This window comes from Brachycentrus maculatus, unplaced genomic scaffold (assembly GCF_059751285.1).
Source record: "Brachycentrus maculatus isolate JH-2025_06_01 unplaced genomic scaffold, ASM5975128v1 h1tg000306l, whole genome shotgun sequence".
Taxonomy (NCBI): Eukaryota; Metazoa; Arthropoda; class Insecta; order Trichoptera; family Brachycentridae; genus Brachycentrus; species Brachycentrus maculatus.
Window position 1 is genome coordinate 1,587,830 of NW_028281056.1, and position 27,168 is coordinate 1,614,997.

Sequence of the window (27,168 nt, forward strand, 5' to 3'; positions counted from 1 at the left end):
CAAATATATTGCTAAAAATAAATACCTCATGGTTGACTTTCCCACATTTTTTCCTCTATGTTCAAAATTTAGAAGTAGTTGTGCTCTCATAAATTGTGTTTTAATATGTGTTGGGTACTGCTGGAGGTATCAAAGACAGAATGCCAACTGTGGTTAAAAAGTTAAGGGAGCAAAAATAAACAGACATGCTAGAATGAGAAAATAACAGCACTGTTCCATCCAGAGCTGTCCTTTACATATATTTTCTATAATTTGACTACACTTTTCTCTTGAACAGGCATGTTCCATCCGAACACAGAGCTCATTACTTTCCTGCTACACAATTAATAATTATTACTCATTGCCAAAGAGATCTTACATGTTACTACAAATAATAGTAGAGTAGGTAATCAAAAATATCTTTTGATCATTGCAGTATTTCGTATATGTATTTAATTTATGTTTTCTTTTTAAAAAAAAATCGTTGAAAGTAAGTACTTTGAGTGCATATTTGCTCTTCAAAATTAGAATATGGTGCTGCATGTATTTTTACATTTTTTGCTTTTTTAAAAATTTAAATTTACTGTCAAAATGTCGCATCTCAGCCAGTTAGATAATAATTTGGAAGCCAATAATCAGCCAATGTTGGAAGACGAATGCCTAACTCCTGAACTTCAATCAATGAGTGTTCTTGAGAATGAGGGTAAAAGTATATATTCAATCTTTAATTTAATTTTTAAAATTTAAACTATAGATTCTTCTTCTGATTCTCGTCCTCACCTAATGATCCATAGGGTACTGCATAACATTAACACAGTATTATCTAAATTGTTAATAACAGAGAGCAAGGAAATCGTCCTATATTTCAGGTACCAGTCCAGAGTGATTAATAAACCTGGGACCTTCAGTACTGTATCCAACATATAACCACTGCATTGTGGAAGCAACATATAATTTTAATTTGTTGAGATATTTACAGTGGAACCTCTATCTATCGTTTTTAAAGGGACCTATTGAAATAAACTATGAATGCGGGATAAAGAAGTCAATACACAAGGACATACGATCGAGTAAAGATACCGTGCTGCCAATCTGCATAACCATTAGTAGGTGAAAATTTGAAGATAACAAGTTTTAGATGTCAATAAATGTATTTATTAAAAAAAATAATAAGTTGAACAGAACCCAAAGATATGACCTCTTCTGCTGTATCCATCACAAAAGCTTTAGATATTCTGTATCCCACATGTTGAAATATTGTCGTCGAATGTAACAAAATTGAGAAAATAGAAATTTAAAAAAAAAAAATAGACAAATTATATCAAATATGTAGCATAATTCAAATGATGAATGCGGTAAAATGGTGGATAGAAACGATCGATGCGATCTATTTTTGTATGAAATAATTCGGGGTAGAAGAAATAAAGGACACATCCTGGAAAATGATTATTTGAGGAACGACAGATAGAGGTTTCACTGTATATTAATTCAAATCTTTCCCGACAAATTTCCAAATGTGACATTTGGACTTACCGCTTTAAGGTTCAGATATTATTTTATTCTCTTTAGATATATCCAGTGACATTATGCCAGGTATTTCAAATGCAACTGGGAATAATGAAAGCCAACCAAGTTCTGTTGAAGAGAGCCCACGTAGAGTGTTCACCAATATACAAATACCTGACACTTCATCGAATGAATGTCGAGAAGCACGTAAGAAGTACAGCGGCCAAGAAAAGCTGGATCTGGCTAGTATAAATATTGTTCTGAATGCATGTAGAATGCAAGAATCTTTCGGATCTAAAAAAAGAGAGCATCAGAAGTTCCGCCATGAACCGCCTATTGCGTTAAAACATACCCACAGCAGCAATGATAAGGTGAATCTTGTGTCATCGTTTCCGCAGCATAAAAATGTAAGTCTGGCCAAGACTGTACCTAGATTTTTTCATACTATAGTAAAATCTTCATTATCCGGGCTGTATTGATTCTCGGGATACATTGATTCAAATGGGGGCAATACACATGTACCTGCGTTGACACTGATTATTTACACACTGATTATTTGACATTAGTTTTTTAATATGTTATAAGATTAAATTATAAAAGAAAAGCTAATATACAATATTTTGAGTGTGTCCAAATACTTTTTCACAGATCTGGATTATCTCCAATTATAGGAGTTATTTTTAATAAAGTTAGAAAAGCTTAGCCCGATTAAATATACATATCTACTATTAAAACAATTTGCTTTTTATCTAATTAACTATTTTTATACTTCCTTTATTTAAGTGTCATTTTGATAGAATCTATTTATGGCACGTTTTAGAAGACCATCTAACCAAAATGAAGTTAGTGAGGTGGCATTTCTGTTATTTTATTTATTTGATTAATCTCCAATTGAAAGTGAAAGTGTGAGCATATTTCAATTACAAAACTAGTCATTTTATCAATCCAATCTCCACATAAAACCACTCCTGCTTATTTTGAACTATGTGTACTCGATAAAAATATACTGAATGATAATATTCTTGGATAATTTATATAGAGCCATTTTAATAAAATACTGCCTCCAAGGATACTTGTAGAATTATTTGGCATTTATTAGCTTGTATTACACATGAAAAAAATTAAGATTAGATTCTTGCGAAGTAAAAAAAATAAAAATTAAAAATGGGAATGTTCTTTTGCAGGCTGGTAAGACCTTCTCCATTCAGCAAAGACATAAAATGTTTGGAATGAATGAGCCAGGCTTGAAGATAAAACCTGCACTACATAAGTACGATATAAACAGTGAGTTACATGCTGCTATTTCCAACGACAATGGTAAATTATTATGTAAATATCATATATGTTTATTTACTAATGAACGTAAATCTTGCAGTCTATGCAGTGTAATGTGTTTGTAGTTTATTGTGGTGTGTAAGGGTCTAAGGTTGGAATCTTGTATGGGTTTCGTTTAAATTTAATGGCTATAGTAAATCTTACACTTCACTCTGAAACACGGACTTGGTTTGATTTTGCACCATGTCAGTGTTGGTAATTAAAAAAATAAATACTTTTAATCAATAAATGAGCGTTGGCATATTTGAAACAACGTGTATAAAATATTTGATTTTGGGTATGTTTGAAACACTCAATGTGAATGAAATGAAAGGGTAATCCCCATCAAAAAGTATATTCTCTTAATTCAAAGAACTTTTTTGTACATTGTTTATGAAAAAACATTTTTTCAATACATTTCAAATGTGTTTAAATTGTGTTCAAAATATGTCTTAATTTTTTTCATTGTATTTTAAATAATGTATATGCCATATGAACTTTTGAGCCTTGCACTCTTTACCTCAGCGTTTGTAATAAAGATAAATAAAATGAATTTGTTATCTTTTTTCCCCATCTCTGTTAATAAGTATTATTTTAAAACTGATATATTTCCCAGGCGATGCAAAAGTCAATAGTAAAGTACAAGAGAGCGAAGAGAGCACGGCAAAAGCTAGCAATAAAAACAAGGCAGTCAAATTCAATCCGGAAGTTCAAGTTATCTACGCCATAGAGAAAGCGGGAAACAGCGAAGTGGTTCTTAACACAGTGGAGATATTGAACAAAGAGAAAGATCAACAAGCCCGGAACTATCAAATGAGGAAGTCATATTCTCTGATCAAGTTAAATACATTTTTGTTTTGAAGTTAATGGCAATTTGAAATAAGTTGATTATTATTTTTTCCCATATACTCAAACCAACCACTGTAAAAGATCACTATTATTTTGAGCAGCTAATTTACCAATGGTTCCTATTGAATTCAATTTATTACCTGTCTGCCTTTTTCTGGTAAAATATCGTAGATATCCATAAGGTTAAGATCATTTGTTTTAACAAACGTTATCAAAATAAATTGACAAAAGGGTGACATTGAATCGCTCCAAAGTGTATGATCTTTTCTCGGTCATGCGTATATTTATTTTAAATAGATTTACTAGTGCAAAATGAAATATCTGATTGACATTATGACAGTTTTTATTTAGAAATACATTTCTAAAAAAAACATCAAAAAAATTTATGTGTATGTAAGGATTATACAGCGTACAGTTGATAAGGATTATTTTACTATAATACTTCACTTGAATCAATAGAAATAAAGAATTCCATATGATGTTTACATGGTAAATATGTATTTTTTAAATGCATATACAACATTTTATTTTGTTTTGTTTTGTGATTGATTTTTATGAATCTAGTTTAAATAAAAAAAAATAAAAACACTGAACAAATTTCATTACCTTTTTATAAATCACATATTGTCATAATTCAAGATCAATTTTATGGAGTAATGTTGATCAATAACCAGTTTCAATGCTGTCCTAACATTGTAATGAATAAAAAAATTAAAATAATGCATTATGACAGCAAATGCAATATAAAATTTTAACCATTTGAAAATGTCCTATTGTAACCAATTGAAAAAAAATTAAAGATTTTTTAAAAATAATTTGAAATTGTGAAAAAAAAAAATTACCTTCATAATTTTCTATTTATTTTTTGGCAGATACGAAAAATGCAGTACAAAAGTCGATAACCTCGTGTAATCCCATAATTTATATAAATAAAACAAATCTTTTTTTATTATTTATTAATATTATTTATTAGATTATAAAGTACCAGTAGATAATTCCCATAGAATTAGTTCTTTCACTCTGTCATAGGTAAAGTACTGTGGAAAATCTATTGGAATTTGTTGGACGTGCCAGTTGCGTTTGAGGTTCCTGCATTTGGCTTTGTCCAATAAAGTAAGGAATGTTTCGTAGCACGGAGCAACCGAGTCCATATCAGCTAATGTAAATACATATCGCTTTTCTAATGCGATAATTATCTTCTTACACGGAGGAGCATTTAACAACTTCTCCAGCACATTCACGAATGCATCGGTTAATGTATCGTCGTAGATAACTGAAAAAAATCCAAGTGCGTGATTGTTATCATATCTTGATGATCATAATCAAAACATTATTTGATCTCTGCTAAAATTTTAGAAAACTCTCAACAGTTATGTGTAAAAACTAAAAATTAGAATGCATATCGATCAGAGATGCAACTAATGGGTAACTCTTACTTTTGTAATTTGACATCTCAACGAAGATGAAGAAGAATATGGAAGTCTGGGTATTTACAGGGCCTATGTGCTGTCGTAAGTAAGTTAAGTAATCACTTTACACACATGTAACATTCACCGTTCTACCCATCATTGACAACCATACTACTAAAATTTTTGGAACTCCTACAAATATCATAAATCCGTAATGCTTTATGAGTGAGTTCACTGGAGCCGGCTATGGTTGGACTGAGAAAGCTTTTATTTAGAAAGTTACTTTTTCAGTTACCTGATTGGGATAGTATTTGTTACTTTTTCATACTTTTATTTTATATTTTAAATATATTAGGAGCTAGGAATATGCTAAATGCAACCAAATATGTGCGTGCACTGATTGATGTGATGAGGTTTAAGTTTTTTAATCCAAAAACCGAAATAAGTACTTTTTTTTCTAATCAGTTGTTATTTAATTTTTTTTTTTAATTCAATCGCCTGTGTCTAGTAACGATATTCTTAATAATCATTCTAGGGGCATTATTTCAGAATTTTTTTTTTTTTCAGTAATACAATTAAACATGAAATATCTTTTTGCTTATAAAGGATAGTATGATGTAAAATAACTCACCATCTGCAGCAAATACAATATCTACCGATGACAATTCATTTTCCATTTGTGGTGAAAATTCTTTTGTAAAATCTAAACTGGTGACCAGGAATTCAGATTTGACAAGTGATTTATTTAAATTAGCATTGATCCTAATTAAATTCAATATTCCGCCTAAATCAACATCTGAAAAATAGCAAAATTAAATGCCAATAGATTATAAAATTAGATTATAATGGAGTTTTGGGCTAGAAATACTACATGGAAAACCTTTGTGTATCTAAGATCAGTTTTAAAAGTAGTTAAAAATTCTCTTAGTAAATTAGATTATAATGGAGTTTTTGGCTAGAAATACTACATGGAAAACCTTTGTGTATCTAAGATCAGTTTTAAAAGTAGTTAAAAACTCTCTTAGTAAATTAGATTATAATGGAGTTTTGGGCTAGAAATACTACATGGAAAACCTTTGTGTATCTAAGATCAGTTTTAAAAGTAGTTAAAAATTCTCTTAGTTTAACCTTGCCAGTGTTTTAGCCAAGAATTTTCACTCATGATTCCATATAATTATAGTAACTTTAAACATAAGGAGTAATCCAGAGTAGGCATAGGTTATGAAACTTAAAAAGTTGAAGCCTCAGTAGGGTCATGATAAGCGGTGTTGCATAAGCCGTAGCTAGATTTCAGAGTCACTTGGACGTTAGGTAAAAAAAAACTTACTTTAACCTGTCCGGGAGTGAGTTTCTGCGGACAAAACTGTATCTGGGGAGTCAGTTTTCTTGCTATTTTTTTTTTACTTTTTATAATTTTATATCATAGCTCGGCTGTCCAAATTTAAAACACAGTAAGGGACATTTTTTTTGTAGTAGGTTTTTTTTGCATTTATGGACTAAGTAGACTCTACTTAGTCCAAAAATGCAAAAAAAACCTACTACAAAAAAATGTCCCTTACTGTGTTTTAAATTTGGACAGCCGAGCTGGTGCTATAAGCAACATATTTTCTTGAATATTTCTTTGTATTTACACCGGTAAACATAATTATTCGAAGTATCGATAATTTTGCCATAAATCATGTTTTAAACATGTTTTGATATTAATCATGTTTTGTATCGGCCGTAAATGTATGGCCATACTCCGTACAGGTTAAGCATTGAATAAAAACATGAAAAAATCATACGAAATTCAAAATATTGTTATTTAATGCCTTTTTTAATTACCTAACGTCCAAGTGACTCTGAAATCTAACTACGGCTTATGCAACACCGCTTATCATGACCCTACTCAGGCTTCAACTTTTTAAGTTTCATAGCCTATGCCTACTGGTGAGGGGATTTACTCTTTATGTTTAAAGTTACTATAATTTCATGTAATTCATGAGTGAAAATTCTAGCAAAAAACACTCGCTAGAATGCCTTGCAATATAATGCATTATTTCCTTATCAGACAGATTGGTGTGGCATTCTATTTTCTCTGCCTATTCCTGCGGTGAAACGACGTGATGGATAGATAATTTTCAATTTTTTTATAAAAATTACCAGTGCATATGACTTTCTTGGCATACATAGCAGCAACGAATGAAGTAAGTCCCGTGCCAGCTCCTAGCTCCAGGACTGTGCTGTTGTTCAGGACTCCATTGTGTCCCCAGTGCAAAGCTAGGTCCCCCAGAAGGAATGCCCCCCTCCACACTTGAAGCCCCACCAGGGGGAGAGCTGTGCTAATACTGTGCTCTAAAAAAAAAATGTACAAACCACTACCATCATTAAAATGTATTATTTATTAATCAAACGAGTTTCTTGTTTGTTTTTTTAACCGGTTAACTGCCAAAAGCATCTTAAGACGCATAAATTTCTGTGAACGGAGCGCCGCTCATACAAAAGTTACGTCTTAAGACGCGCCGTTTTAAAGAAAATCAATTATTTAAAATGTACAAATATATTGAACACATAGTGACATCTATTGAAAATATCTTTGCATACTTAGAATTAAAACAGAATTTGTTTTTACCACTTTAAACGTAAATTAAAGGGAGCTTTGTAATTAAACTTTATTACACTATCAATAACGATATGTATAGAAGGTTATATTTTTGTCTTAAAATTAGCGGCGTGCTGGGTACCGCCATACATGTACCTGCCGGCAGTTAACTGGTTAAAAAAGAAATAACCCGCAAAGCGTCCATTTTAGATGCTTGTCTGCAGGTAGGATAGTAAGGATAGGGAAAGTAAATGTGAAAAATACATCACAAACACCCAGACCAATTGAAAATAAATATTTCTTAAATTCATTTTGCAATTAGCGGGAATCTAACCCGCGGCAACAGTTTCGCAGTCGAGCGTCTACACGGTGCCTGTCAAGTATAATCAATCGAGTCTACATTATCCTTCTTCCTTATTTTAAAACTTATCCACACTCTATGGTGCATAGGGTACTGCATCAGAGTGATGCAGTGTTGACTTGATTGTTGTTCATATGAAGTCACACTGATTAGTCTTGCGCTACAGGCACCGGGAAAATATGAAATAAATATTATTATCATTTTAAAATATCTTTTGACACGCCCTAGGAATTGAACCTGGGAATTCAAGCGCGGTCACCAAATCCAACCTAACCATTACACTATGGAGGTAGACTTTTACGTTTGATAATTAATACCAACCTCATCAGAAGGTGGATCATTGTGAGAGCAAAAATCTGTATTTAAAGGATGACCAATAAACCTATTGGCTATAAATTAATACAAACCTATTTGTACGATTCCTTTCTGTGGCCTTATAACACTTAAATCACCGTCCTCATCATGAGAAATTTCATTGGAAGAATCTTGCGGGTAAACAAATGGAAAATCTGATACGACATCTGTAAAAAATATATTTGTAGTGACATGTTTAGTAAAAAATCTCTCCTAACTATGCATTCTTATAAACGGAACCAGCGCACTATATTTTGCGAGCGTGCTTTTGCTGTTGTAGGTCAATGGCGTGGAATACTCTTCCAGTAGTTAGAAACAGTGAGATTGAGATTTTATTTTTAAAATAAACTAAAAACGCTTTGAAGTAGTTTATGAAAATGGCAATATATAAATAATCAATTATATATTATTTCGAGAAATAAAAATACTTTGTGTTCTGATCCACTCACAAGTATTTTTATTTCTCGAAATAATATATCAATATGATCCACAAAGTTAATGCTTTCAATATTCAAAACATAATCAATTATCATTAAAGAGGGTTCAAAGAATAAAAAATAATGTAAACGAATTTCAAAAAAATAAACATAATACTTTTTTATTACTTATTTGGCAGTCACCCAGTAAAAGGATGTTTCTGCCAGTGACAAATATTATGTTTATTTACAAACAAAAAATAATGGAAAATAATAATAACAATTAATACAAAATTTCATAGTTTAAATGCGTTTAGCTTTGTCATTTTAGAAATTATGCCCGCAATTCTAGAGTTAGGTTCAGAAAGAACGGTGGATACTTGGGTGGGGAGTTGGATTCCTGCCCGTGTTAAGCTATTTAGAAAGTTTTCCTTCTCTGTTGTCAGCGGACAAATATAATACTTTATATTATTTGAAAAAAAAACTTTGTGTACAAATGTACAAATATTTTTATCCATTTTATATGAAAAAATATGTTTTAAACATTCGTCTTTTTTGAATTAGAGGAATGATATTAGGATTTGGATTATTCCATGAATTTTTTTTTTTTTTATTTACCTTATGCTGTGTGGTATCCCCGAAAAAAATAACAACATTATATATTTTCTATTATTAAAAAAAATACATAAAAAATCTACTTTTTGTCTCTAAGGACTACTGAAGACGTAAAATTATTGCTCTAAATATTTTTATGTATTTATTTTTTTTTTATTTTTCAACAAAAGAAAATATTTTTTAACTTCAATATAATGTTAGTAAAACTTATAAAAAAACTTACTTCCTTTAATTGATGGAATTTTACCAGTCTTGTAATTCGACTCCGAATATATTTCCGACGTTACTTCGTAATCAGGCATTTGGATTTGAATTTGGAACTGAAAAGTTTTTTTTTAATATTGGATTATTGTAAATATGAAACAGGTTATTTATTTATGGGGTTGGTATCACTTCACGCGAGAACGCCGCGAGCGATGAATGTATGGAAACAATTATTACGAAATAATCTACACGTGAATTATGTGGTGTGTACAATATCCAAAAATAAAATCCACGGTCAATCATAACGATTTTATGAGCCAAAACGTTATACGTACGTTTTATATATCAAAAGAACGCTCTCAATTCAATGGACAATAACAATCAAAGTAATATTTTTCGTAATTTTGATGTGATCAAGTCTCTTAGCTAACCCTTTTATGTTAAAAAAAAAGTAAGCTCGAAAATGTAATAATAAGCAATGTTTGATATAAATATACAATTCTGAGTCATTTTATACGTAAATAAACATACTAAGTAATATAATACAATACAATTATAAATAATAAACACCATAGTGACTTAAACGATAAACACTCCCTTTGTAGATTACTTGCGAATTTAAAAAAAGAAAGGTTTTTTTTACATTGCGGTTATCCTTTCATCATCGGTACGATCACTTAATATCTTTGTTGAAATAACAAATAAAAATATTACTTGTTTATGTGTTGTGTAGATTATTTCACTTTTATTACTAACGCGAGAGTAAATAATATTGTATTATAGGAAAAGCTGATGGATTTTACGGTTATGATACTGTTCGCACTAGACTGCGTTGAAAAAAATATGTAAAACGTGTTGACATTATTTGGGACCCTGCCAAGTGTTTTAAAATAATTTATTTTCTTATATTAAAAGCTATTTTTGATGTGTCTTTTATTTCATTAATTGGCGCCGCAAATAAACGGAAATTGAAAACAAGAAAATGTTTAGGTGACGGGAAAGTACAACTTAAAAAATAAATAAAAAATTCACTAAAATACGTTCTAAAAAAGGAAAATCAGGTTATAGACACACTCTAAACATCATCGAATTTTTAAAAATATTACCACAGGTTTAAAAGTTTTGATTTTATAATTTTTATTTTTATAGTGTTTTAATATTTCACTTTTTTCGGAAATTGGCGCCACGGTCCAACGGAAGTGAAACACATGAAAAGATTGAACGCGGGAAAATTCGATATAGTACACGAAAGAACGTTTAATTATTTTTTGTAAAAATATTAATTATAAACTAAGTAATACTTTAAACTACGTAAAGATTATCTTAATTATACTTTATTTTGTCAAATTTTACTGTACGATAAAACGAGGAAACGAGTACGTGTATGTATGTTTATTCGGATGACGTAGAGGTTAAATCATGTTAATTTGTATATACCCACTTATTGTGTTTTATTGCATGTTGCCGTGTCAAATTACGTGCAGTTTTCAATTAAAACACTATTTAGATTGCACCATTATACTTTATAAACCGATGTACACGAATAGCCATTAATTCATCGATATTGAAAAGACGACATTGCGCCTATTTTCTTTTTCAGCTTTTTGTCAAATCAACGTCAAATTTATCAAATATGGGAAATACGTCAGTTATTAGGGATGGTGAAGATCGGCATCAATCGGTATTTTGACTAATGTTTTCAACTGGTCATTTTTGTTATTAGGTAGAGTATTTTTTTTTACCAAAGCGTTTTGTATGACATTAAAAACAGTCAAAAGAATTATCTTGAACAGTTAATATAACTCAGTTTTTCGTTAAATACCCTCTTAAGGGTAGTTAATTTTTTTTATTTCCGAATATACTTTAAGAGATTTTTTTCAAATTGTAAAACAATTAAAATCCCATACTTATTTATTATCAGTTCAAGTGGTAACCGGCAAAATCCATTTGTTTTTTTGTAAAAAAAGGACATAACATTGATTGAGCGTCAGTACTTTTCGCGGAACGGGAACGATTATTAAATTATTTTAAATAATAAACATGTAAGTGTTTGCTGTGAATCAAGTTTAACGTATTTCGAAAATGTTTAATTTTGGCAATATGTATCCGACTTGTATTTAGTTTTTCAGTGGTTTCAACAAAAATAACTATTGCCGCACTCTTAGCTAATGCTCATTTCTTTAACGCAAGATTCTTGAAACTTATGCAGAAAAGATGGGCTGAGTTTTTTGATTATTAAATTGATCGTAAGAAGGATAAGAAATTAAAAACATCGTAAATCAACAAAGATGACCCAGTTAGTACATACGTGTGTAAAAAATAAGATATTATTTAACCGAATCGTAGCTTACTAAAAATTGTAGGTCCACAAACGTAATGACCTTACAACCTTACAGTGTAGCTAACCAAAAAACTCTTTGGCCAAGGTTGATTGTTCTCTGATGAATATTATGCTATAAAGATTCGTATTATTAAGAATTACAAAGTACAGAAATGATTGATACAAAATTGAGAACTATTTATTTATTGTGGAGCCTACTTAGTAAGAATATATCGATTACTTCTAGTACATCTCTAGGCAGAAGAAATTTCCACCAATCAGAGTAACCCACGATCGACGCTGCCACGTACTTGACGTGCAGCCGGCATCTCATTTTGGCATTTCGCTGGTATCGTCTTCTTTCTGCCGGCGGGTTTTGTGGTGAATAGTTAGCTCTACTCGGTGTATAGGCGGATTTTCAAAATGCACTTCTGGTCGTCGATTTGTTTAATGCTAGCCGTCCTAAATGCGGCTCGCAGCGAAGCTGAAATTAAGACAGAAGAAAATGTCTTGGTTTTGACTAAAGAAAACTTCCCTAGTGCAATCGCCGACAATGAGTTCATTTTGGTCGAATTCTGTGAGTATATTAACCTTTTAATTTCGAATTATGTGAGTTCAATTCCCAAATATAATTCGAGCTATATTTTGTTTATCGTATGTCACTAAAACCGATATTTGTGGAATCAAATTATCCCTTTGTGGTTTGTTTTCATGTACGAGTAAGTGACACGTCAACCAGTATTTATAAAAAAAGCATGTGTGGTGCAACACGTCGCCGGCTACTTTATTGCTGTGACACCAAGATCTTACAAAGAATATGCGAATCATTCTCTGATTATTACTTTACAATATGGTTTCATCATAATAAAGTGGGTAGATTCTTTATTCTGTGTGACGTGTGCTCTTTTGTCTTTGTGCAAGTGCAGTTTTCACTTAGAAATGAATTATTGACATTTTATATTATATCGTTGTAAAGTGTCTAACTCCATCTGAGCTTGAATTACAGAAAAAGAGCAAAAATATTAAAAATTAACCATAAAAAAATAATTTATTGGTTCCAAAAAATACAATTTATAGTATTCTTTCCTACATATGGAACTCAACAAAGTATATTTTTAGAATCAATAAATTCTGCTCATTGGTTAGATTGCAATGTTTTAACTCCTTCCAGTGAAGTATTCCCAGACAGTGTACGGATTAAGCGGACAATATGTAAATGATTTTTGAAGAAATATATTACCAATTAAAAGTGATTTTGAGTCGATGAAAAATATTGAAATTTTGTTTCATCTTCTCACCAGTGATATAATATTATTAGAATAATCTGAATTAAAATTTTCCCTTTCATAAAAAAGTATAAAATTTAAAAAAAAAGTCAACTGACTTACACTTTACATAATTTCCAATACATATTAACATTTATACTCAACTAATAATTGTATTGTAATTTATAAAACTATTAGTATCTAATTATATCGTTTACTTGTGGGGCAATCATATCGTCCAAAAAAACAAGTGTCCTGAGACGAATGTGTGGCAAAACGATGTTTGATAGATGTTCATAATGAAATAAGGAAAGAATGCAAGGCATTAAAAAATAATCCGGTACGGAATGAAATGTGAGAACCTGGATCTTGCAATAATAAATTGTCCCCTATACTTATTAGTTCATTAATGTCATAATTTGTCTCACCACTACAAAAACTTTTTGTAAAAATGTCAAAATTTTGTGTTGTTGTTTCGTATCAGCTCTCCGTTCATTCCTCTAGCTCGATGGTATTATCAGAAATATATCTTTGGTTGTAAAGAGATCTACTGTTTGCTAATGTTGGCGTTTGTTGACAGATGCTCCGTGGTGCGGTCACTGCAAGAGCCTCGCCCCCGAGTACGCCAAGGCGGCCACCCAGCTGGCCGGGCAGGACTCCCCCATCAAGCTAGCCAAGGTGGACGCCACCCAGGAACAGGACCTGGCTGAACAGTTTGGCGTGCGGGGCTACCCCACCCTCAAGTTCTTCAAGAACGGCAACCCCGCTGAATACAACGGTGAGTGGCTACCCTGCTCATACTAATTGGGTGTGCGGCAGTGTAGTATTACACCAATGTGCAAAGGCAAATAACCGCAAGTTAAAAACAGTCGTTTTGAGATAAACGAGTTTAACTTAACTTAAAATAATGCTTTTTGCCAAAACATGTATCAAATTAATACAATTTTGCGTCTATTTGGATAATGAATATCTCGGTAAAGGAAAGAGACAGAGCAAAATCTGTGATTATATATGATAGAGGCCAGTTATAAGAATGCTTTGAGCCGTGTTACGCCAAACAGCCGCAACTTGAGTTACCCTGGACTGGGCACGCTGCAAGCTAATCATATTCATGTAATTAATGAGCAAGATAACGCTATTTTTATATTATGGCAGTGCCCTATACTCCATTTGGGGAGGGGGGGACAATGCTTAGAAGAAGAATAAAAATAATTATAATGTATTTTACTAACTGTATGCTGGAATAAGTTATATGAGTGTAGTAACCTCTGTACTTATGTTTATTGATAAATATGCTTATCTCCGTTTCACTGTAGCTATTATTTATATACTTGGAAATGTACACTATCATAAGTCCTTTGAAGTCTGATTAAAACCTGAATGTATAATTTTAAACATGCCAGCACAATTATTGTTTACTGAGCAGTCTTACTGGGCTCATTTTACCTAACTAATATCCCTGCAAGTATTTGAGATAGGCAGAAAAACCATCCTAATTTTGTCACCATCAGTCAAAATGTATGATTATACATTTTTTTTGTCATTGCTAGCAAATGCTATCTTTTTCTTAAGTGATGTACCATCACACATAGAAATTAGAGGGATATGACGAATCGGTAACTGTTACTCTTTTACTTACCTGATTTGAGATGGTATTCACTACTTTTTTTCAGTTTATATTTCTTTCCAGCTTTTCATGGTAATGTGTCGAATATAAATAATAATAATAAAACCCTTATCTGCACCCCAATGGTGCATAGGGCACTGCGTCATATAAACGCAGTGTTATCTTGATCGTTTACACATGAAGGAAAGGTGATCAGCCCTCCGCTTCAGGTACCAGTCCAGGGTAATATTGAATAAATATGACAGTGAAAAAATCACTTATATTTATTTTACCCCCCTTGGGAATCGAACCCGGGACCTCCAGAACGGTAGCCGAGCGTGCTGACCATTACACTACGGAGGCGTACATATAACACGTCGAATATATAACACATAATATAATTTATTATTAGATTAAAACCAATATTTTTAGATTTTCCACTTTTTTATTTGACCAGCGACCGGGTTTCGTCGTTACCGACATCATCAGACTGGTGATGTCGGTAACGACGAAACCCGGTCGCTGGTCAAATAAAAAAGTGGAAAAGCTAAAAATATTGGTTTTAATCTAATAATAAATTAAAAATGCAATTCCATCACAAAGTGTCAGTGGATAATATAAATCTATTACATAATATAATATAATATAATATATATAACACAATAGCTAGAAATAAGAAATATACATTCAAATGTGTGCACCGATTGGCTTGATTAGCTCTAAGTAAATCAAATCCAAAAAACTAATTATGTAGCAACTTATTTTGAAGACGTTGTTACTTCATTCGGTTTTTTTATTTGATCATCCATCTCTACCCGAATATCCCCACGAGGGTAAGAAAAGAAAATATTAAGCCTCATTTTACTAATTTATTTCAATTCCATTGCACACTTGTTATTCCGACTTATGTCCATTTTTAAGTATTCGTGTATTGTGTGGTGTCTTGAAGTTTATCAGCTTTTACTTTCAACATTATTTGTTCAAATACAAACCAGTTTTAGCAGTCTTTCAATATGTTTGTTTATCTAATCTAAGCATTAAGGCTCCCGCAGTTTCATAGTTTTAAATGAAAAAGTAGCCAGATTGTTAGTTTATAATTTTAATAATGCTGTTTTCATTCTGTACACTATGCATTATTTCAATTAAATAAAGTTAATATATTTTTCAAACGTTAAAGTGAAATGTTGTAAAGATAGCGTTATTTGAATAGGAAGCTGACAAACCTGTTATGATTAATGTTTATATTATATGTCACGCTCGAGTGATTGCATTTATTTTCTTAAGACTTAATATAACTAAAAATTATATTTTCTTTATTAGCTTTTAGCTTTCTTAGCTTAACAGATTTTCATTTAAGTCACAACCCAGATATACTTATAAATATTAGGTGACTCTATTATTTACATGCTACAGAGTAGTGTGCATATTAAAATAAATAAATAAACAGCGAATATGGTTGGCGACAAACCAGTTTTTAATTTTAATTGTAATATTTTAAATATTTTTCATATCCAGGGTTTTTCGCCAACTATTATTTTGTACACGAGAATATGTGTTATGAAGTACAGTAAAGAAAATGCAATTTTGAGAGATTGGTAAAGGTCAAGTTCGATAATTTCTTGCAAATGGAGAGTCGTGGAAGATGGCTGTGAGAGATGCCAGAAATACAGTCTAGAAATTGTGATTGTATTTATAAGAACACTATAAATACATTGTTTTTTTAATTTTTCTCGCTCGTTATCATCATATCGTCATCCTCATCTTTATAAGAGCTCTTTTGGTAGTATTTTATGAAAATAAGGCTATATAAATCACCTGAAATTATTATTATGTTTCGGGCTGCAGTCTTCAGGATCCTAATAGCCCTGACGATAGCCAAACTCCGGTAGAAGATGCTACCCAGAGAAGATGATATATATGACCCTTATGTTTTTATTATTTTAATTATCAGGTGGCAGACAAGCCGACGACATTGTCGCCTGGCTCTTGAAGAAGACGGGCCCGCCAGCGAAGGAGCTCACCAGCGTGCAGGAGGCCAAGGACCTGGTGGAGTCGGTGAACGTTGCCACCATCGGTTTCTTCAAGGACCGCGAGTCGGACGCCGCCAAGGCCTTCCTCGCCGTCGCCTCTGCCATGGACGACCAGGCCTTCGGCATCACCAGCAACGAGGACGTCTACAGCGAGTTTCAAGCCAAGTGCGGAAGCGTCATCCTCTTCAAGAAGGTGAGCCTGCTAACAACACATCCCTTAACTTATGCATTACCCTTCCCGCCGAACACCACCAGTCGAGTGAAACGGTAAAATTACCCTTCCCGTAGATAGTGCGTTAACACATTGTTGTCAGGCGGTTTTTTCATCAACCCCGACCTTAATTATACTCTAGTCTGTAGTCTGCTACCCGGCCCTCAGTATACTAATCCCAAGTAAACGCAAATCCAATTCTGACCTGTTTTTTGACGTCTCTCGCGCTCCACCAAAAGTAAGCAAATACAACGCTTGTAATCTCCCGTTCTCTACCAACAGTGTGTAAAAGACGCTATTAAGCGTTTCCCGCAAGCATTGTGTTAATACGTAGTCATGTTGGCAATAATTGGAGGGAAAGATGAAGGTAACAAAGATGAAGGTAGCAGTTGACTGCTTACCGCACTTAAGAGCTATCTCCATTTACAGGATCTTATGAATCCTGTAAACGGAAACTGGACAGCACAGCAAGTGGTATATATTTAATGTTAGAACTATTGAGCCATTTTTTGAAGTGTGAGAAATGTTCTCACTTGCCCATGTTCTTTGTGATAATGCGTCATAGCTAACCTCGCATATTTTTTCCGACATTGGGATGAAAAAAAATACTGAATTCTCAACTAAGCAACTTGAAACAATGTTCAATACTAAAATTTAAGTAAATTATTTATTATCGGAATAAATTATTTAGATACCACGGCGTACACAAAACAATTGCTTAATTTAAAACGTTTTTTTAGATTATTAAAATTATATTTGAAGGTTAAATTCTCTTATTATTTACTGTGATTGTGGTGACTAATGTAGTTTTTATTTGATTTGTTTCTTCAATTGTGTGAACTTTAGCTTCTGCAGCTAAATTTGAAGAAAAAAAATCCCACTGTAAAACAGTATATAATACGGAAAATAAGAAATAAATTCAGCTTATTTTATTGCAGAAAATACAAAATAAATTTAGCTTATTTTATTACAGAAAATACAAAATAAATTTAACCTATTTTGTTACGGCAAGTACTAATGTATGTCTCCATTCTACACCTGTTCAAATAAAATAAAGAAGTGTATTCAAGTTTATGTGGTATTTTTTTATTGGTTCAGTTTATTCTTTGTTTAACTCACTTGAATAGTTTTGTTTGTTTGTTGAATTTGATTAAAATTGTAGATACTTTAAGATGCCTAAAAATATGTCTCTGTGCACTTGTATTTATTTATTTAGTCTACATTTTAATTTAATTATTTATTGGCTCTTTTGGAGGTCATAAAGGAATAACAAAGAGGAATTTTATTATTGAATATGTTGCTAAAAGGTATTAACTATGTTATTGCACTCTGCATTTTGTAACACTTACTACAAAACACATAAAACTATTTTATGAAATTTCAAGCTATAAAATAAAATATATAAATTTTAATATTTAGGTCACTCACTTAACCTTAAAAAGTCGTGACTATTATTGGTATATAAAATTGGGAGACAGTAACGCAAGTAGTATATAACCTTGCATTATTTTTTTATTATTTTTACACAGCACAGTTATTTTTCTTGTATCTGCCTGGCAACATTTTAATAAAACAAACTCTCTTTATCAAATATGTACATTATAATATCATTTAACATAATCTTAAATTTTTTATTTCTCACTGATAAGCTTATATTGATTATCTAGTTTGACCTCTCACTAATTGAATTAATTTACTGATTTGCTGTATCATTATGTAATTATTAAAATGTTATTAAATTTTTTGATTCTTGTAATAATTTAATTACTGTAGTTGTGGCATTTTCGGCTACTATGTATACATATTATACTAGATAATAGGAATCAAAAAATTATTCTTCCGATCCCTATCTGCACCTAGCGATGCATAGGGTACTGCTTAGAATCGAAAAATTGTTAACTTGATCACTGATCAACCAAAGTGATCAATCCTGCGCTTTGGATTTCAGTTTAAGCTAATATTAAATATCTGAGAATGTAATATAGGACCTCATGTAAGGTAGCCAAATGCACCAACCACTAGGTTATGCATACTATATATCGCTCACTCCTTTCAACAACGTAATATATCAAAAATCGGCAATTTTCAGTTTTGCATGTTTTCGGAATGTCGAAAAATGTACTATATCCCAGCAAAAGCGGCATATTTTTAACTTAATATTTACCCGCTACAGGGCAGAAAGTGTTGTTTTTGCATTTTGAAGACAAGGTATTGTTTAATTATTTTTTTAAATATACTAAATATTTTTGAAATGGAAAAAAAAATTAAGTTCAATAAGTGGCTTGATATTTATTTTTAATACATTTTATTATATTTTTAAACTTTAAAAACGATCTCCTGAAAAACCAAGTTTTTTGATATGTGATGTTGTTGAAAGGAGTGAGCGATATGTTTTTACTACGAGCGATACTTATTTATTTTTTATGTATGTGAAGAAAGCTTAATATACTCATTGTTTATTCATTAGGACATCAAGAATGTAACAGTCATTACAAAGTGAGATTCTTTTTCTAGTTTGATGAAGGCAAAGTGGTTTACGAAGGAGAAACAGTGGAAGCTGACCTCAAGAAGTGGGTTGCTGCCGAAGCCCTGCCCCTTATTGTCGAATTCACCCATGAAACCGCCTCCAAGATCTTCGGAGGGGAGATCAAGAACCATCTGCTCGTCTTCCTGTCCAAGGTGAGTCCCTTCCTGTCCCGGACTAACACTTAGAATATTACTTGTAACTTTTTTAAAAGATCGACCCGCAAAGACTCTATTTTAGAGGCTTGTCGTTTATTTGACTTACTATAAATGTTTCGTTGTTTATAATATTTGATTTATCATTTTGCAGGAAGCTGGAGACTTTAAACACGTAGACAACGTTAAGGCTTCTGCCAAGAAATTCAGAGGAAAGGTTCTTTTTGTTACAATCGATACAGATGAAGATGATCACCAGAGGTGGGTCGCAAATAAATGCTGGCATATTCCTTATAATACGCTACTTACTTGACGAATAATTAACAACTTTGATATTTTTAGAATTATGGAATTCTTCGGAATGAAGAAAGAGGAAGTGCCCTCCATGCGACTCATCGGACTGGAAGAAGATATGTCCAAATACAAGCCCGAGAAGGCAGACCTCACCGCTGAGAATGTTGAGGTAAGGATCCATTATCTTTATCAATGATTTTATTTGTACCGATTAGTGCTCCAACTGGCGGGGCTTCATTCTTACTGCGGAATTTTTAACATGTCTTCGTATTGCAGACCTTCGTGTCAGATTTCTTGGCTGGCAAACTGAAGCAACACCTCCTCAGCCAGGATCTCCCCGATGACTGGAACAAGACTCCCGTGTGGACCCTCACCTCTGCCAACTTCGACTCGGTCGTCTTCGATGAAACCAAGACTGTCCTCGTTGAATTCTACGCCCCGTGGTAAGCCGATGTTGCGATTATAGTTCTTTATATCGCGCAGAAATAAGTCAGAAACGAGAGTTAAATATGTTGTTTTCTCTAGGTGCGGACACTGCAAGCAGCTGGTGCCCATCTACGACAACCTGGGAGAGAACTACTCCACCAACAAGGACGTCATCATCGCCAAGATGGATTCCACCGCCAACGAGCTGGAACACACCAAGATCACCTCCTTCCCGACCCTCAAGCTTTACACCAAGGACAACAAGGTGGTGGAATACAACGGAGAGCGCACGCTGGAAGGACTCATCAAGTTCGTGGAGTCCAACGGAGAGTACGGCCAGGCGGCTTCGGAGGAGGCCGAAGAGGAAGACGAGGACGATGACACACCCAGGAAGGACGAGCTGTAAGAGATATATCAAGAGACTGAGGCGTTATTAGGAATACAACCGGCACACAACTTCATGCCTTCCAACTCTGTCACATGCCCCGTATTTATTTGTTGTACACAACGCATCTGATGGAATCTCCTTACCCGCACTCCCCCCCGGGCTCACATTCTAGGACTGAGACTGGTGATGGCACAATAATGGTGGAAGTGTACGCGTGTTTGTTAAGAAATGTATATTTATTTACATACTATATTATCTAGAGTGGGAATCTGGGACGTGCGCTATATTCTGACGCAGGGGTAAAGTTTTTGTTTAGTCGACTATGTCGGCTCGTTATGAACCTGGATGGGCAGGTAGTTCCGCTCTACTCGGGAGTGAAGGAGAACTGGCTGCGCAAATACTTCACAGTTGGTTGTGCGTTGAAGACTTTTAAACCTTCTTTTTATACTTTTATCTGATGTTACTAATTTCCACAAGTGTTTCACATTCCAAGTGAGATTTGCTGTGCATTTATCCGAAAACTAATTTATGTTTCCCTCTTCGATCATCCATCCTTGGAATGTTCATTCTTTGAGTTCGTCGGAGGAAATATGTATTTTTTATCGCCTTTTTATACAAAAAATATTTTATTTTTTTCGAATTTCTTACTATAGTGAATAATTGTTATTTATGGTTCTTCCTAAAATAGAATGAAAGTGAAATACAAACTAATTAAGAATCAGGAAACAGAGATATATTTTATCCGTGGGAAAATTGTTACAAAATGTAAATACTTTGTGTATCTCGAGAGTTAGTTGGAGTGATCATTCATCCATCGTCACACAGCTAAATTATATACTAATGTAATGAATTTGTAAAATAAACAAATAAATCTTCTAACTCGCTGTTTTTTTATTACCTAAAAACCAATATCCATTCAAAACTTCGGCTCATAATCTAAGGAAGTTCCGAATTTGTGTGATGAGTCAACTTTTTGACCTGAGAGTTTTCGAAATAGGTGCAGTAAAAGCTTCCGAGTTTGGTATTGAAATGACCGATAAAAAAAAAATTCCCTTTTTGCTAAATGAAATTCACTCATTTCTGTGCGGCGATATTTCAGAAGAAATTATTTTTTTTTAAATAAAATAAATAGTTTAAAATTCCACACTTTTTTTTAACCTTTTTATTATGATTTTTCACTCTTTTCTTGTAATATTTTTCAAATTATGGTGAAATCCCAATTATTTGAATTAAAGGAGCAAAGATGCAGGATGTGATAGATGGGTTAATTCTGTTAAAAGGAGAATAGGTTAAGAATAAAAACTAATTGCAATTTTATACAAATATTTTTTTGGCATATAAGTACAAAGATTACAATAGAGGCTATATGAAAAATAACATTAATTTTTAATACATAGTGTGTACAGCGTTAGAAATAATAATGTGTAGAAAAACAACACATCCTAAAATCCAGGGATGGCCAAAACATCGGGCACCATGGGTGTAATTGTGGTTTTAACAATAACAAAAATCTGATAAATGCTCGCGGACAATTTAGAATGACTGCACGGTCAACGTTTTGGCCACCTCTGGTATGTTGAAAACGTGTCTCGCATATAATGTAAAAAAAAGAATTGTAGAGACAGTCCAAGTGTTATTTATTATATGAAGTACGAATGACTTACAACCAAAAACAAATTACTTTGTGTGTCGAATCAAACCATTCTGTGATATCACAAAGGTTTTGTCAATGCAGCCGTAAGTATATTGATAACCTTTTAAACTTACAGGACAAAATGTTAATATAGTTCCACTGTTTTTTGTTATTTAAAAAGGAGTTCATTAGGTGGCTATTATTAAAGTGTAAAATTAAGGTTTTAAGTGAAGAAGAAATATCTTAGTACCTGAAATTTGAATATTACTTTCTTTCAAATTTGTAAATTTAGAAATACGAACATGTGTTTAGTCAAATATACTTTTAGATTATTTGTTAACCTCTAATGAAGTTATCATAAGTAAGGAGTGTATGTTGGATTAGTAGCTTGATCGGTCAATCTATGATGTATTGTGATTGAGGTTACGTCACACTAATACAAGGCGATTCAGTCGGCTAGGCCATGTACTCTGCATCCCTCCCGAAAGCAATAACCATAAAATCAACGACAGGAATTATAATGTAATACTTAACCCTTGGATTTAACTCTGAATTATGATAATATAGAATTTCACATAAATTTGTAAACAACATTTCAATAAATATAATATTGTAAATAAATATACTCATCGTTGTTCTGGCTCATAAATTTTTATATTTAATAATGCGCTTGATACATGTTATATCTTTGATAAGTAAAAATTACAAATTCACAAAAAAGGATAGATTTACTTAAAGAAATTTGTACTTGTACAAAAATGCCAAATGGATTGCGTACTAAAATTATATTTACAACAAAAAAATTACATAACAGTAAAAATAAATAAACTCTGATTTAAATAAATTTACAAAAAAATCACTTCGTAAATACTTATCCAAAATGCATCTCAACCATTTTTTATTTCAACTTATTGAATGGAGAAAAAAAATTGGCTTAAAATAGTTTATTTTACAGATTTTGTCAAAATTATGTGCCAATTAATTAATTGGTTTTTTTCCGATTCGAATAAATTTAAATTTGTTTTCATTTATTTTCTTGTGCCCTGAAATATTTACGGTGTTAACTCAAATATTTTATACAACTAGGAAAGTATACGCAGACTTTTATTATTACAAATGCAGAAAAAGTACAGTTAATTTTTTTTTATCAGTTTTATAAATGACATTCCTGTTGAGATATTTTCTTTATATGCAATATATTTATTGACAAGTATAATTTTGAACCAAAATCACTACGTATTACATCTGCTAATTTTCAGGCAGGTGGAAACAAAAAATGTGTCGCAACTGTACTAATGTCAACAAAACTTGTTTACTCTTTGTGTTTCAATCAATTATGTAATCAGCCGAAGAACACAACTAATGTAAACAAGTATATATAGTATGTTTACTTGTTAAATATAATTAAAATGTAATGGTTTTCGCAAGTGTAACATTATTAGCTGTTTCAATGTCAAGTTTAAAACTATAAATAGTGTAAAAATACTTGTAATAAATCATGATGTATCACGTAATAAATGTGTGTAAATCATGATCGTATACATATTTTGAAACAATTTTTTTTAAAATTATGATAAATGCAATGAACAAAAACATAATTTGGGCTCTTAATCCACAACTGTTACTAGTTGATACATTTGTACGCAACATCAACAGAGAACTATCTACCGGATCTAACTGTGAACACATAGAGAGATACCATGCAGAGCGCAAACTAGTGGCATTGAGGCTATTGACAATTTGCACGTTGACAACAAATATTCAATGCACACGCCGTGTGGGTATTTGCAGCTGTTGCAGCTATATGTATGCAAGCGTAGTGAGTACTCGGCTGAAGAAAATGAGTCATTTAAAGTATTAGAACTCATTTTTAAAATTCGTTTTCGTCACTATATTATATTTCAGATTAAAATAATACTTTACTCAATATTTCTTGGTGGCATTTATCGAGGGTATTAAGATTGCAACATGAGAATTTTCAAGTTAAGATATCGGTGAAAAATTATAAACAATTAAGTAGAATGAATTAAGAAGTTTGTTTAAAAAAAAATAGAGATTATAATATATTGATCACTTGTGGCCGGCGATCAATTTATATGTGGTCTATAGAGTCCAGCAAAGAGACAGATGTCTGGTAGGATGGCAGATCTGCTTCACCGTAATCGAATTATGCTACCTGCGCTGTGATATACGCAGCTAATGCAGTCGAAAATACCCTTTAATTTTGTACAAAATAAATGATAATTTTGTATGTAGTGAAAATAGGTCGGTGATTTCAATAAACACTCTCAAAACATAATTATAATCTGAGGATGGCTATTAGCAGATAAAGTAGTAATAAATATTAGTTGAATAAATGAAGGAAAAGTGTACCATATACATTAGTCGTATTTTTTTATTTTATTTGTAATATTGGCGTTAATATAAAATAAAATCATGATGAAATTTGGAAATAGTATGTCACATTTAGAATTGAATTATCTGATACAACAGGATAAATCAACCGCACACACGGCTGGCTCACTAGAAGTAGTCCCCAGATTTTTATATATGTATTTAAATTTTTTGGTTATGGAAAATTATAAAGCTATTCGTACTGAAAAAAAAAAGAATGCAATAAAGCTTTAATCTGTCATACAATTACAAATAAATAATCAAATTTATAAAATGTATCTGATGCTTTCAAACTAATAAATACATTATCAGTAATTTTATATACATTTTTTTGCAATTATACACTTCTTAATTAAAGTTTTTATTAAACTTGTTTTCTTAATATATTTTTTTTTCACACATCGATAATGTTAAATATTAATAAACTAAATAACTTTATAACTAAGCCAATATTGGTTATATAAAATGATATAAATAAGTTATGAATAACACTTTTTTTGGAATAGTACATCAAAATGGATTAGAAATTTTAAATTTTATGTGTTAATTTATGAAATTTTACAGTACCTCATAAACTGTCAAATTGTTACTCCGATGAAAATATTAAAAAGAATAATGATATAAAAAATATTAGATGCAAAAACTGCATTGAATAGCAAATTGGTTGCAAACAATAAATTATCTCAAATTGCCGACTAAATAATCTGATTATTAAATGATGTATGTATGTACAGGTACATAATAACACCTATGAAAATATATATATGATCCTACAATCTACTACTGGCAGCAAACTTTAAGTCAATATTTAAAATATCCCATTTTTATAGTGAAATACATCATTACTTTTTGAAATATTTCATGATTATATAATGTTTGACAGTATTGGTCTGTCCGTTTGTGCAAAAATACAGAACACACTAAGCGAACCTTATTTTGGAAAAAAAGTAATTAACGACAGTAGTTATACAATATGGCCAAATAACTAATGATTACAAAATAAAAAAATAAAGCGTTATTATTTATTTATTATTTTGTCAAATGCTTTTTTAAAAGAGAAAGAATACTATAGAAATAAGTAGAGCAAAAAGATACATTCGCATGTTAATTAATTGATGATTTAAGAGAAGAACCGAGTTCATTTTTACATTTAAACCAGCTGAGAGAAAAAGATCCCTTAAGAATACTTTTCCAACTGAAGGAGTGGTTTAAATACCGTATACACGCACAATTGATACTGCACAAACAGTCTGCTTTAGCCAAATGTATATCAGTGCAAAGTTAACGCTGGCTGCGGTTTTTGCGTAAATATGCAAGCTACAGTTTTGCCACCTGCAGACACACGCTGATTTGCGCAAAAAAGTTGGCACAAGTAAGCGTGACATAACTATCAATTTGTGACTCAAAGTTTTTTTGCCAGTAGCAGGATATGAACAACAAACTAGATATATTAAATTTCATTGTGTACGTAATATGGCAACAAAAAAAGTGAGATAATTTTAATTTTCAACACGGTGTCAGATAAAGTGGTAACACATAAATATTTAAATCAACTTTCCATCTCGTCGATGCGCAGTAAGATCTCTTCACGATGAAACCATCACATTTCACCGGGGAATACGCTAGCCCAGTCGGTAACTATACCGGATGGCCTACACTGTCTACACTGAATCATAGAGCAAACATTCCATCGTCGTCTTTTTTGGGTTGCCGCGGTCTTGCGGTTTGGGGGGCATTTGCCGACGGGATGTTTTCGGCCGCTGCCGCTCTTTCCGCGAGGAATTTGTCAAAATCACTGCTGGTAACACTTTCCTGGGGTTCGGCTGCGAATCCGGAGGCCTGAACAGATAATGATATTAAAATTTTACATTCCTGATCTTATGTCACTTTTAGATGGTTTAAATTTTAAATAAACTTTGAAAAAAAGATACCCGTAAAAATTGGAGTGGCACCAATATATCCGTACAGTTGATTTGATTATGTTAGTAGTTTAAAAAAAATAATATATACACTAAAAATTAACCTGAAACTATGAACAAAATATGATTTAATAAACTTGGTTAAGAGCAGGGCTTTTTTTCCATGTAACGCGGTGGAATGGCGTTCCAGCACCTTTTTTTATGTACAAATATACATATATTTTTTTTAATTTTCAAAATCAATTCGACGAAAAAATATTTGCGCTAACAATAACAATAACAATGTATATTTATATAATTCGTCAAAATGATAAAATATGATATGTATTGTAATGAACAATTTTTTTTTTAGTAAAAAGCTTGACATGAAGTGAGTTCTGTGACCTTTTTTGTTAAAAAAAAAGCTCTGGTTAAA

The 27,168-nt window shown here is 32.0% G+C and overlaps 4 protein-coding genes across 17 annotated transcripts in view; 2 read left to right on the forward strand and 2 right to left on the reverse strand.

Moving 5' to 3' along the window:
* The first annotated feature begins 514 nt into the window (after positions 1-514).
* Positions 515-4,245, forward strand: LOC148304734 (uncharacterized). 7 transcript variants are annotated; one of them, XM_088267818.1, is made up of 5 exons: positions 515-688; positions 959-1,085; positions 1,549-1,892; positions 2,670-2,769; positions 3,416-4,245. In XM_088267818.1, exons 1-5 carry the CDS (start codon positions 677-679, stop codon positions 3,658-3,660), a joined length of 828 nt encoding a protein of 275 aa, XP_088123944.1. In that variant the 5' UTR covers positions 515-676; the 3' UTR covers positions 3,661-4,245. The 7 variants fall into 7 exon arrangements, with proteins under 7 accessions (XP_088123944.1, XP_088123938.1, XP_088123942.1 ...); XM_088267812.1 differs by having other exon boundaries at positions 516-688; positions 2,670-2,814; XM_088267816.1 differs by having other exon boundaries at positions 517-688; positions 986-1,085; positions 2,670-2,814.
* Positions 4,246-4,587: 342 nt separating this feature from the next.
* LOC148304735 (methyltransferase-like protein 22) lies at positions 4,588-11,239 on the reverse strand. 5 transcript variants are annotated; one of them, XM_088267874.1, is made up of 6 exons: positions 11,030-11,239; positions 9,608-9,704; positions 8,407-8,520; positions 7,200-7,391; positions 5,689-5,853; positions 4,588-4,921 (listed from the first exon to the last, which is right to left on the reverse strand). In XM_088267874.1, exons 2-6 carry the CDS (start codon positions 9,684-9,686, stop codon positions 4,623-4,625), a joined length of 849 nt encoding a protein of 282 aa, XP_088124000.1. In that variant the 5' UTR covers positions 9,687-9,704; positions 11,030-11,239; the 3' UTR covers positions 4,588-4,622. The 5 variants fall into 5 exon arrangements, with proteins under 5 accessions (XP_088124000.1, XP_088124001.1, XP_088124004.1 ...); XM_088267875.1 differs by having other exon boundaries at positions 11,026-11,227; XM_088267878.1 differs by lacking the exon at positions 11,030-11,239 and adding an exon at positions 10,695-10,717.
* A 1,006-nt stretch (positions 11,240-12,245) lies between these two features.
* Positions 12,246-21,686, forward strand: Pdi (protein disulfide isomerase). The gene is made up of 8 exons (XM_088267873.1): positions 12,246-12,485; positions 13,754-13,951; positions 16,731-17,002; positions 19,535-19,699; positions 19,854-19,960; positions 20,042-20,162; positions 20,270-20,436; positions 20,519-21,686. Exons 1-8 carry the CDS (start codon positions 12,332-12,334, stop codon positions 20,823-20,825), a joined length of 1,491 nt encoding a protein of 496 aa, XP_088123999.1. The 5' UTR covers positions 12,246-12,331; the 3' UTR covers positions 20,826-21,686.
* A 431-nt stretch (positions 21,687-22,117) lies between these two features.
* The window catches only part of LOC148304737 (target of Myb1 membrane trafficking protein), a 31,118-nt gene continuing 26,067 nt past the window's right edge, over positions 22,118-27,168 (reverse strand). For all 4 annotated transcript variants that reach the window (XM_088267871.1, XM_088267869.1, XM_088267870.1 and 1 more), the window contains one exon: positions 22,118-26,673. In XM_088267871.1, coding sequence (XP_088123997.1) covers positions 26,506-26,673 — 168 coding nt within the window. In that variant the 3' untranslated portion in view covers positions 22,118-26,505. The remainder of the gene's footprint in view (positions 26,674-27,168) is intronic.